General features: G+C 39.4%; 1 protein-coding gene across 1 annotated transcript in view; it reads left to right on the top strand.

Annotated features, from left to right (window-relative positions):
* Positions 1 to 4,527: 4,527 nt before the first annotated feature.
* LOC121959261 (SH3 and cysteine-rich domain-containing protein 2-like) overlaps positions 4,528 to 14,992 on the top strand; it is a 36,080-nt gene continuing 25,615 nt past the window's right edge. The window contains exon 1 of the mRNA XM_042508493.1: positions 4,528 to 4,889. Within this exon, the coding sequence (XP_042364427.1) occupies positions 4,800 to 4,889 (90 nt within the window). The 5' untranslated portion in view covers positions 4,528 to 4,799. The remainder of the gene's footprint in view (positions 4,890 to 14,992) is intronic.

Genomic DNA, 14,992 nt, shown 5'->3' on the forward strand with positions numbered 1-14,992 from the left:
CTTTTGCAGTCAGGGTGCATTGAGTGAGGAAAGTGAGGAGGATTATGATTTATTTCAGTAATTCAATCCTTTATGTTAAAAAAACACCTGTCCATCTTTCCATTCATCCTTTATATCCTCTAATACAGTGGTTCCCAACTTGTAGATCGCAGTCCAAAAGTTGGTCGCAGGTCCTTTCTGAATGGACCATAAGTGACTCATCAATATGTCAAGTTTATTAAAACACACACTTTATTTTAAGAGTACAGGGAATCCACTTGAAGTAACGTTTCTGTATATTTTTGCAATATGTTTTATTTCTGGACCGGTTGGGAACCACTGCTCTAATAAATAGTTTGACTTGTTCTATGAGCCAAAGTTTCCACAATTACTGTACTTTTTTCAGTCTCAGTATATGAAAATAAGCACATTCTGAATTACCATTATTTATTCACTATTATAACCTTTATTCCCATGGTTATTACCTTTACTTTTACCATTAAATTGCATTCTCTTTTACTTCTAAGATGTTGTTTCTCCTTCTGAGACCACTAACATATTTAGCTTGATAAGGTCAGCAGCTGACTAATGCATTTATTACATCTTAATGTGACTCAGATGAATTCAAAGATGTAATTTTGTTTAATAAATCTATTGGGCACCATGCAGGAAAGATCCTTGAGCCCTGGGTTAGATGTGTGCATACTGCATTAACTTTCCTGCTCTTCCCTTTGAAATTAGGGATAAGATGATGGAGAGATAACATTTGCATTAACAAGGTCATTTCCCAGTATAATGCTCTAATTATGCCCAACATGTCCTTCTCAGTGGAGTGCATATAATGAAGAAGAATTAAGCATTTGGATTGTGCTGCAGCATGAGAGCAACCAAAGTAACATGAGGGATGTTTAATTTTTTATAATAGTTTAATGATTATCATAACAGTGAAACATACAGTATCATCAGTTTATATGCAGTCAGATCATAGATTTCAGCATCACCAGTGCTTCCTCTGTTATTACTGTGGAGAAGTATTTGTACTGAATTGCGGCCAAGCAGCACCGCATGGGAACCTGTCAGATTCCAGATAAACCACGAACCAAGCAGAGCTACACCAAAGCCTCCCAAAGTAAAATCTCTGGCCACCCGGCGCTGAGAAACAGCTGACGTCAGCTGTCTCAGCAGACCGCCTGCTGTGATATGGCTCCTTTTCCACTGGAAATAGATGAGAAACAAAGTTGGCATAGATGACGACTGATAACGGGCGAATGAGAGGAAGCGTGTAGACTTACGGATTTTAAAAATGACAGAGGAGAAGAGGCTAGATAGAGTAGCAAGAGAGTGGCTGTTGATAAAGAGGAGGCATTGACAGTATGTGCTAATTTGAGTGCATGGGGAGACTAAACAGAGTCATATCAGGTCATGTGCCATCCAGAAATGGGACCCTAATCCCCCTCGCTTGCTCCTTGCAGCTCAACTTTACACACATACAGTACAAATACACACACTCTCACAGAAATGCATGATCCTGCACTGCAGATGGTATGCAGTGAATGATGCAACATAGATTATAGGCGTGTAAATGCAGTAAGACAGCTGATTTTTGTTCAAGTTTGTGAGTCATGCCCTTCAAACAGAGTGGTGTCAAATGTACAGGATGTCTTTGCTTGAGCGTGTGTGCGTGTGTGTGTGTATAAGAGACAGAGAGTGAGTGAGTGAGTGGATGGTGGGTAGCGTATCGTAACTAGAGCGAAAAAAAAGTTCCCCCGAGCAGTTAATAAAAGATGATGCTGCAAAATGGATACCAGCTTGAGCTCCGACATGACATGAGAGAAAAGGATATGACTGTTTTTCCTCTTTTTATCCATCTTCCATGTGTTTTGTTTTGAAAGATTGATGTTGTTCTTGATGTTTTTCAGCTGGCCAACAGTTATGAAACTTGCATGCATAATACACAAATAGCCACTGGGCATCAAGATCCAACAAAAAATTTAAAAACCCACAGATAATCACTCAAACCTTGTGTGGTAGCTGCCTGACTGGGGAGATTTACATAAGATGAACACAAATCAGATCTAGGACATGCGAAGAAAAACTGTATAATTTGTAGTACTTCAAAGCCCTATAATATAGTGTATAATACAGTATCTATATGTATTTTTATATATACAGTAAGGTCACACCCTGATCCTAGCTTAGTCTCTGGCACAAACACATACAATTACACTGAGAGGCCCTTGAGAAGTCCTTATCAGCTCTATTGTGCATTTATGATATAATAATATGCTCTTTCATTTACATAATTACCTGCTGCATCACACAATATTGTTTCACTGATGGGGAATAGCAGGAGCTTGTCAACCTGTTCAAGGCCAGCCATGATTGTTTCAGACAACTGCCACTAAAAAAAAAAAAAAAAAAAACTGGGACATGGTGTACAGACCTGAGCTGCGTCTGAAAGAATATTTGCTCAACAGAAAAAAATTGATGATGTGCATGCATTTTTACTTGTGTCAATGCAATTATGATATGCTGATTGTAGATATAAAATACAGATGCTCAGGGATGAACTTTTTTTTGAATATCCCTTGCCATCGGCTGAATTATAATGGGCGTTCCCATATCCACGTTTCTGGCTTTTTTTTTTTAAATCATGCCACAGCTGTCCTGTTAAAGTCACACATATGCTCGCTCGAGAAGCAGAAAATGAAAATAGAAATCTTTGTTCTAAGTTGTTTCTATATTTAGCCCAAAGTGGTGAAATTCACATACTGCACACAGGCTGTTAATACAACAACTCTAACTGAGTGATTAAGAATAAACATGAATAGTCCCTCTCACACACAGAGGCAGGCAGGCAGAGAGGAGCTGTCCTTGGTGCTGAATCAGCCGCCCGTGCTTGGCTGCTGGTGCTCTGTGTAAACTGTTGTGTCTGTCTGGTCGACTGTGGCTCTCAAGGATTGTGTTACACACCAACATTGTTAGCTTCTGATTTTTTACAGTGTGCTTTTAGCTACTTTTAGGTTAATTTCAGCATCAGAATGGAAGCTAAAATTAGTAGCAGGAGCTATTTGTTCTGAACATTTGATTTACTAATGGATGGATAATGGGCCTACCAGGCAGATGCCCGGGGCCCAAAGTGTCAGGGGTCCCACTGGCCTTCACTTGCAAAGTGTAACTCAAATTAACACAAACTGACCCGGAAGATACTCAAAATGATCACAAAGAAATACAGTAGAACTGTAACAAGACACAAAATAACTACAAAAAGGGACAAAACAAACACAGAGACTTTAAAAAAAAAGGCAAAAAGAAACCCAAAACAACAACAAAGAGACAAAACAAAAAAAAAAAGAAAAAAAAAAAAGCACACAATATGACCAGAAAGACTCAGAATTACCTGAAAGTGACACAAAATTACCCAGGTGAGAGGCAAAATGACTAAAGAGACACAAAACAACCACAAAGAGACACAAAATGAATACAAAGAGATATAAAATGACCAAAAACTCACAAAATGACCTCAGAGAGACACCAAATAACCACAAGGGGAAGAAGAAATTATTCAAAACAGACACAAAATGACCAAAAAGACATAAAATCACCTGAAAGAGACGCAAAATACGATGATACGATAGATGCACAATAACTAAAAAGAGATGTAAAACTACCAGAAAGTCTGTGTGTCTTGTTCCTAGAGAGGAGAGGTGGTGAGTCCTTTTGCAAATCTGTGCCGAGGGGCCAGTTGTGTTTTAATCCACCCATGCATTTACTGCCCTGTGCCTACCAGATAGAGATAATGTTTTTTGAGTGTTTTTTTTTTTTTTTTAGAATTAGGCTACTATTACAGATTTATGTAGGTAAACAGGTACAGGAACAGCATGTTCCCTTGAGGGATTATGAATTGTTTTTTCCCCCATTAGAGCAAGAGAAGATTGTGTCAAGACAGTGCATGTATTTTAAATGTAGACTAAAAATCTTTTTAGTCTGGCTTTTATGTTGTGTCTTACTATCAAAATTTTCTGGTTTTTACATATTCTATTTTTTAAGATCCATTTTTTTGCACATTTCATATGTTGTTCTTGTTTTTGTTTCTTCAGTCAAACCGTAAAGCACTTCGAATTGCTTTTGATTTGTGCTGTATAATAAAATTTGATTGATTGATTTGATGTATTTGTAAAGTTCATCCTGGGCATTAGTGGCCTTTTGATTTCAAGCTGGCATGATTTAATGCAAGATGTGAAGCTGAATTGTGTTATTTTACAGGCTACTATGAATTAAAGATGTAAACAACAGCGTTTTCAAAGCTGCACTACACAAGCTAGATGTTATAGAAATCAATCTTCAATCTTGTACCGCCCACTTCTCACCCCTCAGCCAATCAGAGCGCGTTCCACCGGCTCTGGGGCGTAGTTTGAGACGTCTGGACCAATCAGAGCGAGCCGGACACTCGTCACGGCGAAATCAAAGTTGTTGTAAAAGCGCGTGTGTGCACCGGTGGACGAGAGAGGCTCGAGGCAGCGGAGGGAAGTGGACAGATATAACTGCAGCGGATACTGGATATTTTTTCCCACCGAATAAATCACTGTTGGTGTTTTCTACACCAATTCAGAGCGTTAAACTGAAAATACTGAGCAGTTTACCGACGGAGTACAGTTTTACACCGACAAAAGATGACTTGACAGTTAAAACCAGCTCTACCTCTTCGGACTGTAGCGATGTTTAAACCTCTGCGTGCATAGTTTCCCACCATTTCCCTGCCAGCGTGGACTTATCAGTTTGTTTCGGGTTTGCTGTGAAAGGAGGATTTCTGAGACGACATGACGGAAATCAGCGAAAAGGAGAATGAGCCACAAAACCGGGACCTTCACCGACCACAGGCTACCGTACCCAGCCAGCCTGAATCAAAGGTAACAACACACCTGTGTAATTAATGTGTATTCCTCCACTTTGAAACATTAGAAAAACGAATAATTGGTGGTTGAAAGTAAAGCTGGGGTGATTTCTTTTAAAAACATTGGAGAGAAGTCAACATTCCCTGCCAGCGTGGCTCAAAAGTCATATATATATATATATATATATAAATATATATATATATATATATATATATATTGCAATTTGTGAGACAGTTTTTGCCAAGTTGGTCATTACCTTTACTCCCATGTTTCTCAGAAAGAGATCAAACCAATTTTCAAGGGTCAAAACGCATTGTGAAAGGCTCCTGAATGCATCACAAGAAAACTGATGTCAGGTTTTAAAGGGTTAACTGTATGGTCCGACTTAAAATTCAGATTGTTTGCATGTAAATGTTCACTTAAGTTGTTTTGTGTATTACGAGGCTAATTCCGAAGCGGCTGCAGGTGTTACATAATAACTGTAAGCCGCTTTAATGCTTGTAACTGACCTCAGAGTTAGCAGAGGCCAGAGATTACACGAAAGTGTGCGTGCAGTTTGTGTGTGTACTTTTGTGTGTACAGGCTTATGAATGCACGACATTCATTAGGAAAATAAGAGCATCTTTTCTTTAACTGCAGTGATGAAATGAACATCTAATTTTGAAGAAAATGAGTTGCAGGTAGAGGCAAGAAAGATGCTTTGGGACTACGTTCTTTGGCCCAATTTAAAGGAAGCCATTCATAATATTGTGTATATTATGCAATGGACGTTTAGAGGTGCAGTATCTAAGCAGAGGAATTAGGAGCCTGTGCCTTTGGGTGCCTTGCATCCCCTCTATTGGAGCACCAAAGGGACCCTTACAAGACACAGGATGGCAAACATGGAAGAGGCATGGACTGGTTAACCTGCTTTGTGGCTACTGGTCCCCTGCTAACGTCACATTCCTCCCCTTCCCTGTGTAGTGTACATTTTTTATGCTTTCTCCTGCCCCCCAGATCACGTTTGTTGCAGGGGGGATTTAGGTAAACACACTAATTAAGGAGTTTGCAACACATAAACATCTTGAGTTCATCACGCAATCATTTTCTCAGATCACGAGACATGAAACTGTGGTCTCTAATGGATTGTCAGAGATGGGAAAAACAGCATCTGAAATATCTGGCATAATTCAGGAATATTGTAAAGTCTTTGGTAAATATTGTTAATTGTTTCTGTCCTCTTAGATTTTGATTTGATAGTGTTGCTCTCAGAATTGTTCTTTCTCTTTCTGTTTGCAACTTTTTATTAGGAATGGGTATCACCAGAGGCCCCACAATACAATATTATGACAATACTTAGTACTGCAATAACATATTGTGATCTAATATGATTTATTACCTTTTTTCAACTGCAAATTTTTACTACAGCCAAAAGAATCCAGTGGACTGAAAAGACAGTTTATTTAACTATAAGCTACTACAAGCTTGTTTTTGTATATACAGTATTAACAATTTATTTAAGAAAATATAGATACTTTGCATGCATGTATGGGCACAGTATTGCTGTACAAAATGTTGCAATACTATGCTTTATCCATGCATGACACACCTTAAAGGGATGCTTTTAACCAGCTTTGTGTCATAACAATGTGGGTGCATGTGTATTGTGTTTATTGTCCAGTGAGGCGCAGTGCATTCTCGTAGTTGTAGGTTTTCTACCTCTTGAGCAAAAGCAAATGCTAAAGCCCTTTCTCTGTGTTTTCTCTAGTTGTGTAGCACCAATTTCAAAGTATTTGTGTCTTACTACTGCATAGACAACGAAGTTTTATGAAAAGCAGTGAAATACTTCTTTAAGGCATTTTTCATGTTACAAGTGGTAAATTTTCCCCAAACATGTTTTCACTTGAATTAGCACAAACGATTGAAGAGAAATTCAGAGAAGTACAATAACCTCTGTTCAATTTTAAAATATTTCTTAAAAGGAGACGGACTTGTTCTTGCTATTTGATCTTTCTTGACAAAAATTGGAGCTGACTTCAAACCGAGAAAGTAAATCCTCACTTTGTGACTTGACCTAAATCTCCTGCATCCCATTTATTTTTTAACATTTTGCAAACAAGGTTCAAGAGCACCCTTAATTGCAGCAGCAATCACAACAACAAATCCCATTAAGGCTGGCTTTTGTTGGTCATCACTACAGGGACCAGGAACAAGCCTGGCAGTAAGGGCCCTCTTGTTGTTTCTATTTGACTACAGACAAACACAATGGATGGTGGGCGTTGAGGTGCTGCGTGGATTTACGAGCCAATCAGCCAGCAGATGTTTGCTGTGTCTTGCTGGGGGCTTGGTCATAATTCACACAAATGGTCGTCCAGACAAAAAACAGAACAGGGAGAAAGCAATCCTCTGAGCTGCGTCAGCCGTGTAGCTTCTGTGTTTGCCAAGCCCCTGCTGGCAGCCGTGCCCGCTCCACATCCCGAAGAAGAAGAATGAATAGGAAGGAAAGATTAAATGTACGTTACAACTGCGGGGTCTCTTTTAGAGTAGTCTGCTCAGGGGTATCTCTGGAGTTTCACATGCTTCTTTCTGTCACTGTCTATCTTCTCACTTCTGCATATTGCTGTATTCATTTCATGACAATTCCCACCCTTTGCTTTCCCTCTTCTGCCTCCATGTCTATCTCTTTCTCAGTTCCCCTTACCGCCTCTCTCTGCAGTCTTTCTCATCTCCTCATCAGCTCTCTCTCCTTCATCTCTCACTCTCCACTCCCTCTCTGTCTCCCAACCGTCCCTCGTCTCTGAGTATTTATTACAATGATAAGTGGGCCTACCAGCTTTCTAGAGTGCTTCTAATAGATGCTGTGACAGAGAATGAATAGTTATTCCACCTCCTACACCTACGGGCAAGGTGATGACTCCAAAACTATTATTATTCCTTTCTAATCACTTGGAGTGCACGCCATTCAAGTGTCTCACATTTAGTGAGGAACGGTAAAGTGGATGACGAGGAAAGTTAGGAGTGAAGAAAGACTAGCACAGGTTAAAGAAATGGTTGTACAATTTGAAATTTACACATATTCACTTTCTTTCCAAGAGTTAGATGAGAGGATTGAAGATTGTTTGAACATTGTACAGTACATAGAATCTTAAAACTAGTCCCTTTCAATCATCACTTATGAGGAACTAGAAGTGTGAGGCGATATATTTATCTGCAGAGACTCTGCCCTCTGTCTGTATATTCTTATTATATTTTGCTATGTAAGCATGTAACCTGGACTGTAACCTTTAAGGAATGGTGTATAGCCCCAAGCCAATAACAATGCACAGGTGCATTTTTTTTTAAAGGTAGTGAGCAGGTAGTAGCACACACCCAAGAAAAAGCTATAAATATGAGGGACACAGTGCAGAAAAATCACAAATATTGTGAGATGAAATGTCCTGTGGATGAAGCTTGTTTAAAAAAGAGAGTGAATCTGGGGTTGGCTTTCAGTTTTGCTGGCACGCACTGAAAGAGATGATGGGGATAAAGAGAGAAGCAGAGTTTGTGGCTTTTCCGTTGGACAGGTAGGTGACAGCGGCTAGCCTACTTAGCTTGCTAAATTATACACTTTTCCATTACAACAATTTAAAAGGGGATTGGCAAACTTCCCTTGAGCGTTTTTGTGAGTCCATGAACACACAGACTTTTGTTTCTGCCTCAGCAGCAGGTTGAGCTTGAGTCACGAGTTAGGTAACTGATCTATCGATCTGGTCAGAGCTGATCAAATCGATGAGAGGAGCAGCTGTCGCAGAGTGAGTAAAAGCAAACTTTTACACCCAGTGCAATGAACTGAAGTTTTACTTTCCCAGGGCCTGTGTTCTGCTGCTTTGTCTGTGCTGAGTACACTCTGTGCTCCGAGAGTGCAGTGCAGTGCATAACTGAACAGTTTATAAATATTCCACTAGTGCTCCTAATGAACAGTCCAGCTTCAAAAATATAATATCAGTTTGTGACGGCATGTTTTGGTCATGGTTGCCCACCACAATGAATGTGTGTGAAACCCCGATGAAAACGCCACAATGATTTAAACAATCAGCTCCGATTGACCACTCAATGAGTATATGTGTGTGTATGTGTAGCAATAGCAACCCACTGTCCAGCACACTGTGAGGAGAGAGAGTGACTTCATGTCAAAAGCCACGGGGACGTAAATGAGACAGACTTGGGCTGGGCAGGGATGGAGAGCTGTTGTCAGAGAGTACCACAGCAGGTGAATACAATGTCTAACTAACAATCTGTAAGTGACTTCTAGGGCTGGGCGATATGGCCAAAAAATAAGTTTTGCTTTTATTTTAGCAATAAAAATGAAAGGGAGATGCAGTTTGCCTTTTATTTGGGGTTAAAGTGCAAGCTGCAAACTTGTCTTTAAAAGTGGACCATAGTTTCAGGGGAGTGGGAGCTGTTTATGTAGTATTTGGACTAAAGGCTGCAGTAATTTCACAAAACATATTTATATGAATTTAATTATATCATATCTTTAGTCTTTAATCAGTTTGCATCAGCTTTGCACTGGGTCGCTTTCCTGTCATACTGGACACAATGTGGAAAATGATTCCACTTATGTCGGCTGCTTGTTACTGGGTGTCTGCATGTCTCTGTTTGAGATGTTGAAATAAATCGGTCGTTCTGCTGCATTTAGTTGCAACAGCCACAAAACAAACTTTGCAGCAGACTGTTTGTTCGAGATTGGACGCCGAAAATCTGAACCAATTCCAACAACTGACGAGACTGAGCCTTTTTTTGGAACGTACTCTTTACTGTCATTCACGCTCGCTGTCGTGTTGTCACGTATGTGTGTATCTCTAGGGGGTAAGCACGGGAGGAGGTCACAGCCCACTGTAACTATGGAAGCCCAAAGGGAGCAGCGGAGAAGAAAGATTTTGCATTTTAAAAAATTGTCCTTAACCAGAAATTTGAGTAATAGATAAAACTGATTTACTTCGCCAGCTGACTTTGCTGAAAGCTGATTGACATTCCTTGCTTTCTTAAATCAACCACTGGTGGCTTGACAAGCTGAAGTGCACGTGACACCATCAGCTGTCCTGATTTGAGCTGAGACAGGCCAGGTCACACCACTACAACTTTCCCTGTGACGTTAAAAAACGGTTTCATGTTGTCGCAAATATTTGGTCTGCACTGGGTTTTGCAGGTTTTATGCTGAGCAAAGCTACCAAGCTGCAGGCTGTGGCTTAATATTTACCGTACAGACGTAATAGTGATATTGATCTTATCGTCTGCCTCTCAGCCTGCAAGAATATTTTTCCAAATGTCAAACTATTCCTTTATACATTACAGTGTTTAGTAGTGAAGAAAATGAGGGCTGTGCTCAGAATCAGCCGCTACATAAATTTTAATATTCACCAAAGACCGTGGGTGTAAATGCTGATAATGCAAGGTGGTGCTGTGCCCCGGTCCGCAGGGCCTTCACACAGCCCATCGCGTTCTCAGCCAACACAAAGACATTTTTATGAGGTGAAATGATGGCAAAGGTTTCTCTCTGACTTTGCCCTTCACACTCACTTTCTCAGAGCTCTCCTCTTCCTGCCGTTCTTCTCACTTATTTCCTTATCAGCCCTTTTTCTCTGCTCGCAACCTCTAATTAATTTCCTCCCATTTAGAGTATGCATTTCCTTTCTCTGTTCTATTGACTGTAGCGCTTTTAAATGAAACCCAAAACCTTGTCTCTTTCCTTCAGCACTTCACCTCCCTTCATCTTTCTCTCTTCATGTCTCCCATTCCTCCTTCCTTTCTTATATTGTTTTCTCTCGCCATAGCTCTGCGTGTCGGGCTGGTGATGGTTGCCTGAGTGCTTGAGAGGATAAAGGTAATTTAAGAGTAGGACAGTCAGCCAGAGGTCCTTCCAGGAATGAGAAAAAAGAAAGAGCAGAAAAGTGAAGTGTGAGTGTGAGGAGGAAAGCAAGAACAAGGAGATAAGAAACAGCAAAAAAGAAGAGAATGCCAAATAAAGAGCAGAGAAGAAGAGGCAAGTGACAGTGAACAGACTCATCTCTTCATTTGTCTCAGCATTATGCAGTATTTGGGTGGCTCGTCCGGTCAGTTAACCCTTTAAAATATGAGTAAAATGGCTTGATTTCTTTCAAAAACAGAAAAAGAAGTTACAAGTTAAGAGTTTCAATAAATTTACCTGAAGTATGACAAGAAGAAAGGTACAAAATAAACAAAGAAAAAAATAACAAAACTAATGAAAATTTAAATATATAGATAAAATAGTTACTGTTATTATTGTTGCTGTTGTTTTTATATAATTATAGTTTCCTGGATATTTTCCTCTTTAAATCATTATTAACATCAATAATTAATCCCTCTCTTTTTAAAACTAATTTTTTGGTCATTTTCCTCATATCTTTTTCTAGTATCTTGCAATTTGTGAGACGTCTTTTGCCAAGATGCTTATTGCCTTTTTACCCATGTTTTTCAAAAGAAACATATACCAATTTGCTCAAGTTTTAAACGTTTAAATGTATGTGAAAGGGCACTAAATGCCGCAAAAGAAAACCGATGTTCCAATTTTTAAAGGGTTAAAGCAAATTACAGTGTAGATTCTTAGTTGATTATGAATGAAAATTACCTTTCAGAAGTGTGCAAACATGAAAACAATCAGATTTATTTTTATAGTTGATGAAATTACTCATTAAACACAAATGTGTAGGTGCAAATTGGAAACTGATCCTGTTTTTTGTAATTAGTTTTGACAGTGGTGACATTTAATTTCCTCGGTTAACTTCTGCGTTCCTGTGTCAGAAGTTAACTAAACAGCTTTAATGAGCTTTTCTGATGTGAACCAGCAGGCGTCTGTGCCATTCACGTGATTTTTCTGTGCATAGATGACATTTGTGAACAAAGCATGTTGCCTGCCTCCTTGTGTGTGTTTCTTCTGTATCGCTGTTAGCAGGAGGACGCATCAGTCACTTGTGACAGCCTATGATATGTTTGTGTTTCTCCTGCCAGAATGATTGACTTGTACCGCTGACCTTTGAGACAAACTATAGTCTGCCCCGAAAACAGATGAAGGGTTACAGAGAATCTAGGGAGACAGGTAGAGACAGATATTCAAGACAGAAAACACACAGAATATGACATCAGTACGGTCTTATCCATGAAGATGCAAACCAACTTTTCCAGTGTTGACCCAGCACTGTGTTGATTAACGGTGAAGTCATCGAATTACTGTCCTTGATTGAGTTCTCAAATGCTGCTGATCCAGCAGAGTCCCATGTGCAGTGTCAGGATAAGAGCGGAGTCAGTTGGGAATAAGTATGGACTTTATTTAGTCCTTTGTTTAGTATTGACCTTAGGTTGCTGCTTTAGAGACGGTCGACTTATGAGGTTATTTTGTCTCCTAAAGGCAAAGCTGTTTGATGTAATGGAGTGGAAAAAATAAAGTTTTATATTGATAGCTTTGATCTTCAGCTCTGAATGGCCGACTCACCTTGACATTTTTTTTTTAAAAGTACATGTTTAACTGCATTGAATATTTAATGCATCAACAAAAGAACATTCATAAAGAGTTTTTGCGTTGCTTAGCAACTATGATATGATGTTATTATCAGCTATTCAAGTGCATACTGCTGGGAAGTTACTGGCATTGAAATCATTTAAGGTTACAAAAATAAAGAAACTGGACTTTCTCTCCATTTTGGTTTATCAACTCAATAATTCATCCCTGATTTTTTTCATTTACATTTGTCCCTCACATGTATGAACTGAAGACGTACCGAAAAGATGATAAAGGAGGCTATGCCTTTAATACAAGTATAATGACTTTGTCCTGCATCCTGTTCATCTCATTGTTTCTTTCTAATCTTTTATTTGAATTCACCCTCAAAGGGTTATGAAGAAAGGCTGCACCTGTCATTTATTTTTTCTTGATTTTCTAATCTAATTAATTGATTATTCAAAAGATTTTTTTTTATTTCTCAATTAACATAGCAATGAATCTATCCAAAAATATTAGAAATTGTCTCATTAATATTTGAATAATTTTATTCCATCATCTTCTCTATTATCTTCTTAAAAACTATGATAATAGCAGGATATTTTTAATGAGTATAATTTCCACATCGCAATGTTACGGACTGTGTCTTCAGCTGTTTTGTTAGTGTTGCTACTTTTGTCACAATTAGATCTGTTATTGTTCAGAGACAGTAGTTCAGATAGGAAGACTATTTGTGAAGCACTGAGACCTCCAGAGGTCAGGGAAGTAAGCAGGAGTTGTCAGCTTAGACGCTGTGAAGCCTGTCTGTCATGTCAGCTCTATGACAGAGAGCCACGGGAGGCAGCCCACCTCTATGGCTGGGAGCCAAAGGAGGGATGTGTTGTCATCCCTGGGAGGAAGACGGGACAGTTAGTCTTGGATGTGGAAAGCTAAGTGAGTGGCTGATGCAGAGTTAGGAGTGTTAGGCTTCTGTTTTGTGTTGGCGTTGGTACGGCCTACAGGAACCTGTGTTCAGGGCGAAATAAAGAGGCAGCAAGAAAACTTACTAACTTCCCACTGCCTGCTCATTGATGGACGTAACATTATTATTATAGACCCTATTTTTCAGATGCCTGATCAGAAAAATACTGGATCCCAAACTCAAAAGCATTGTTTGACACATTGTAGTGATACATCAGTTTAACCACTGTAACACAGCAGCCCTTTCCCTAAAGCGGAGAATCAGTGTAGTTTCTTAAGTACTTGACTGATAACTTTAAACGGCTATAATATGAATTTCTTTATTCCCTTTTTTTAAGCGAATGTGTTTTTTGTATCAGTGTGTCAAGGAAATAACTGAAATGATTCAGACTATAACAGGACTCTTGCTCGCTCCGTATCTCCACCAGTATCTCCTCCTTTTCCTCAATCCAAGAGAACCAAGACTTGCTCATGTTCTCGACTCCCTCGAGCCCCCCCCACATGACGTCTACCCGGTTTTTAGCTTCTTGTTTGGTATTGAAGAAAGCATAGCCATTCTTCATTATTTGCATGAGCCAAGATTAAAAACATATGATAATATTAAACATGTTTTTGATTTTGTTGGAATGACAAAACATGAAAAAGACTGACTTAAAACAGCTCGAACTGCTCGAACCAATCTTAAAACCAAACAGATCACTGAGGCTAAACTCTCGTGACTTTGCTTTGTATCAAGCCAACATCAAATGCCTTAGAGTACTGACTCATTTAGATGTACAATAATGGAGGGAAAAAACAGGATAGTCACTTGTCTTACTGCATAGTAGTTGATATAAGGCTGACAGGGTGGCTGAAATTAAAAACTGACATCTTTTAGTAAACAGAGCTTGAATTCCCAAGGAGTTCATTTACAAGATCACCATTTAATCTGTGTGTGCTGAATAGCCTGAGTTTGTAATCAGAGGGTAGCCAAATTGCTATAAACACGCCATTGAGTGTTGTTCTTTCACCACTGTGTGAAAATCAAAGAGCCATTGTGGCAGTCACCTAATGCTAACTGCAAAAGCTCCTTGTGCAGTTAAGCCTTTTAAACGGCTGGATTTGGAAATGCAAGCTTCTTTTGCTGCACACTCGGGCAGGCAGCTTGTGAGATGGCGAAGTCTTCGCTTGCAGGAACCTCATGGATCACTAAGAAACAGCCCTTCAAACAACAGCCAGATTTTTGGGAGCCACACACAGAGCTGTGAATGTGACAATGAGAGGCGGAGAGGAGAATAATTTCTCTTGATTTACACCTTTTTCTTTCACCTGGGTTATTTATATACAGTGTAATAGCTCATAGAGACACCTCTGGTTCTTAGCTTGTCCTTTAGTCTCTGAATTTGTAATTGCCTCAATCAATAATCTCTTGAGTAAAGTTTTGACATGACAGTAATGTGGTAAGTACTACAGTGGAAATCAAGGGAGCCATATGTCTGATCAGATGAGCCTCCCAAGTGGCTTAAAACTGTTTAGGCCATTACTTCTGAATGTGATTTTACTAACAGCTTCACCTTGCATAAGTGCTTTTTGGATGGTGTCAGTTTCCCCCAAACTCCCTCAGTTCTGCAGCGTTGTTGGAAGTTTTCATTTTGTTCCATGACCAGCAATGCAGCTTGTGCAGTGAGGCGTTAAAACTTTCCAC

The sequence above is a fragment of the Plectropomus leopardus genome, chromosome 19, assembly GCF_008729295.1.
Source record: "Plectropomus leopardus isolate mb chromosome 19, YSFRI_Pleo_2.0, whole genome shotgun sequence".
Taxonomy (NCBI): Eukaryota; Metazoa; Chordata; class Actinopteri; order Perciformes; family Serranidae; genus Plectropomus; species Plectropomus leopardus.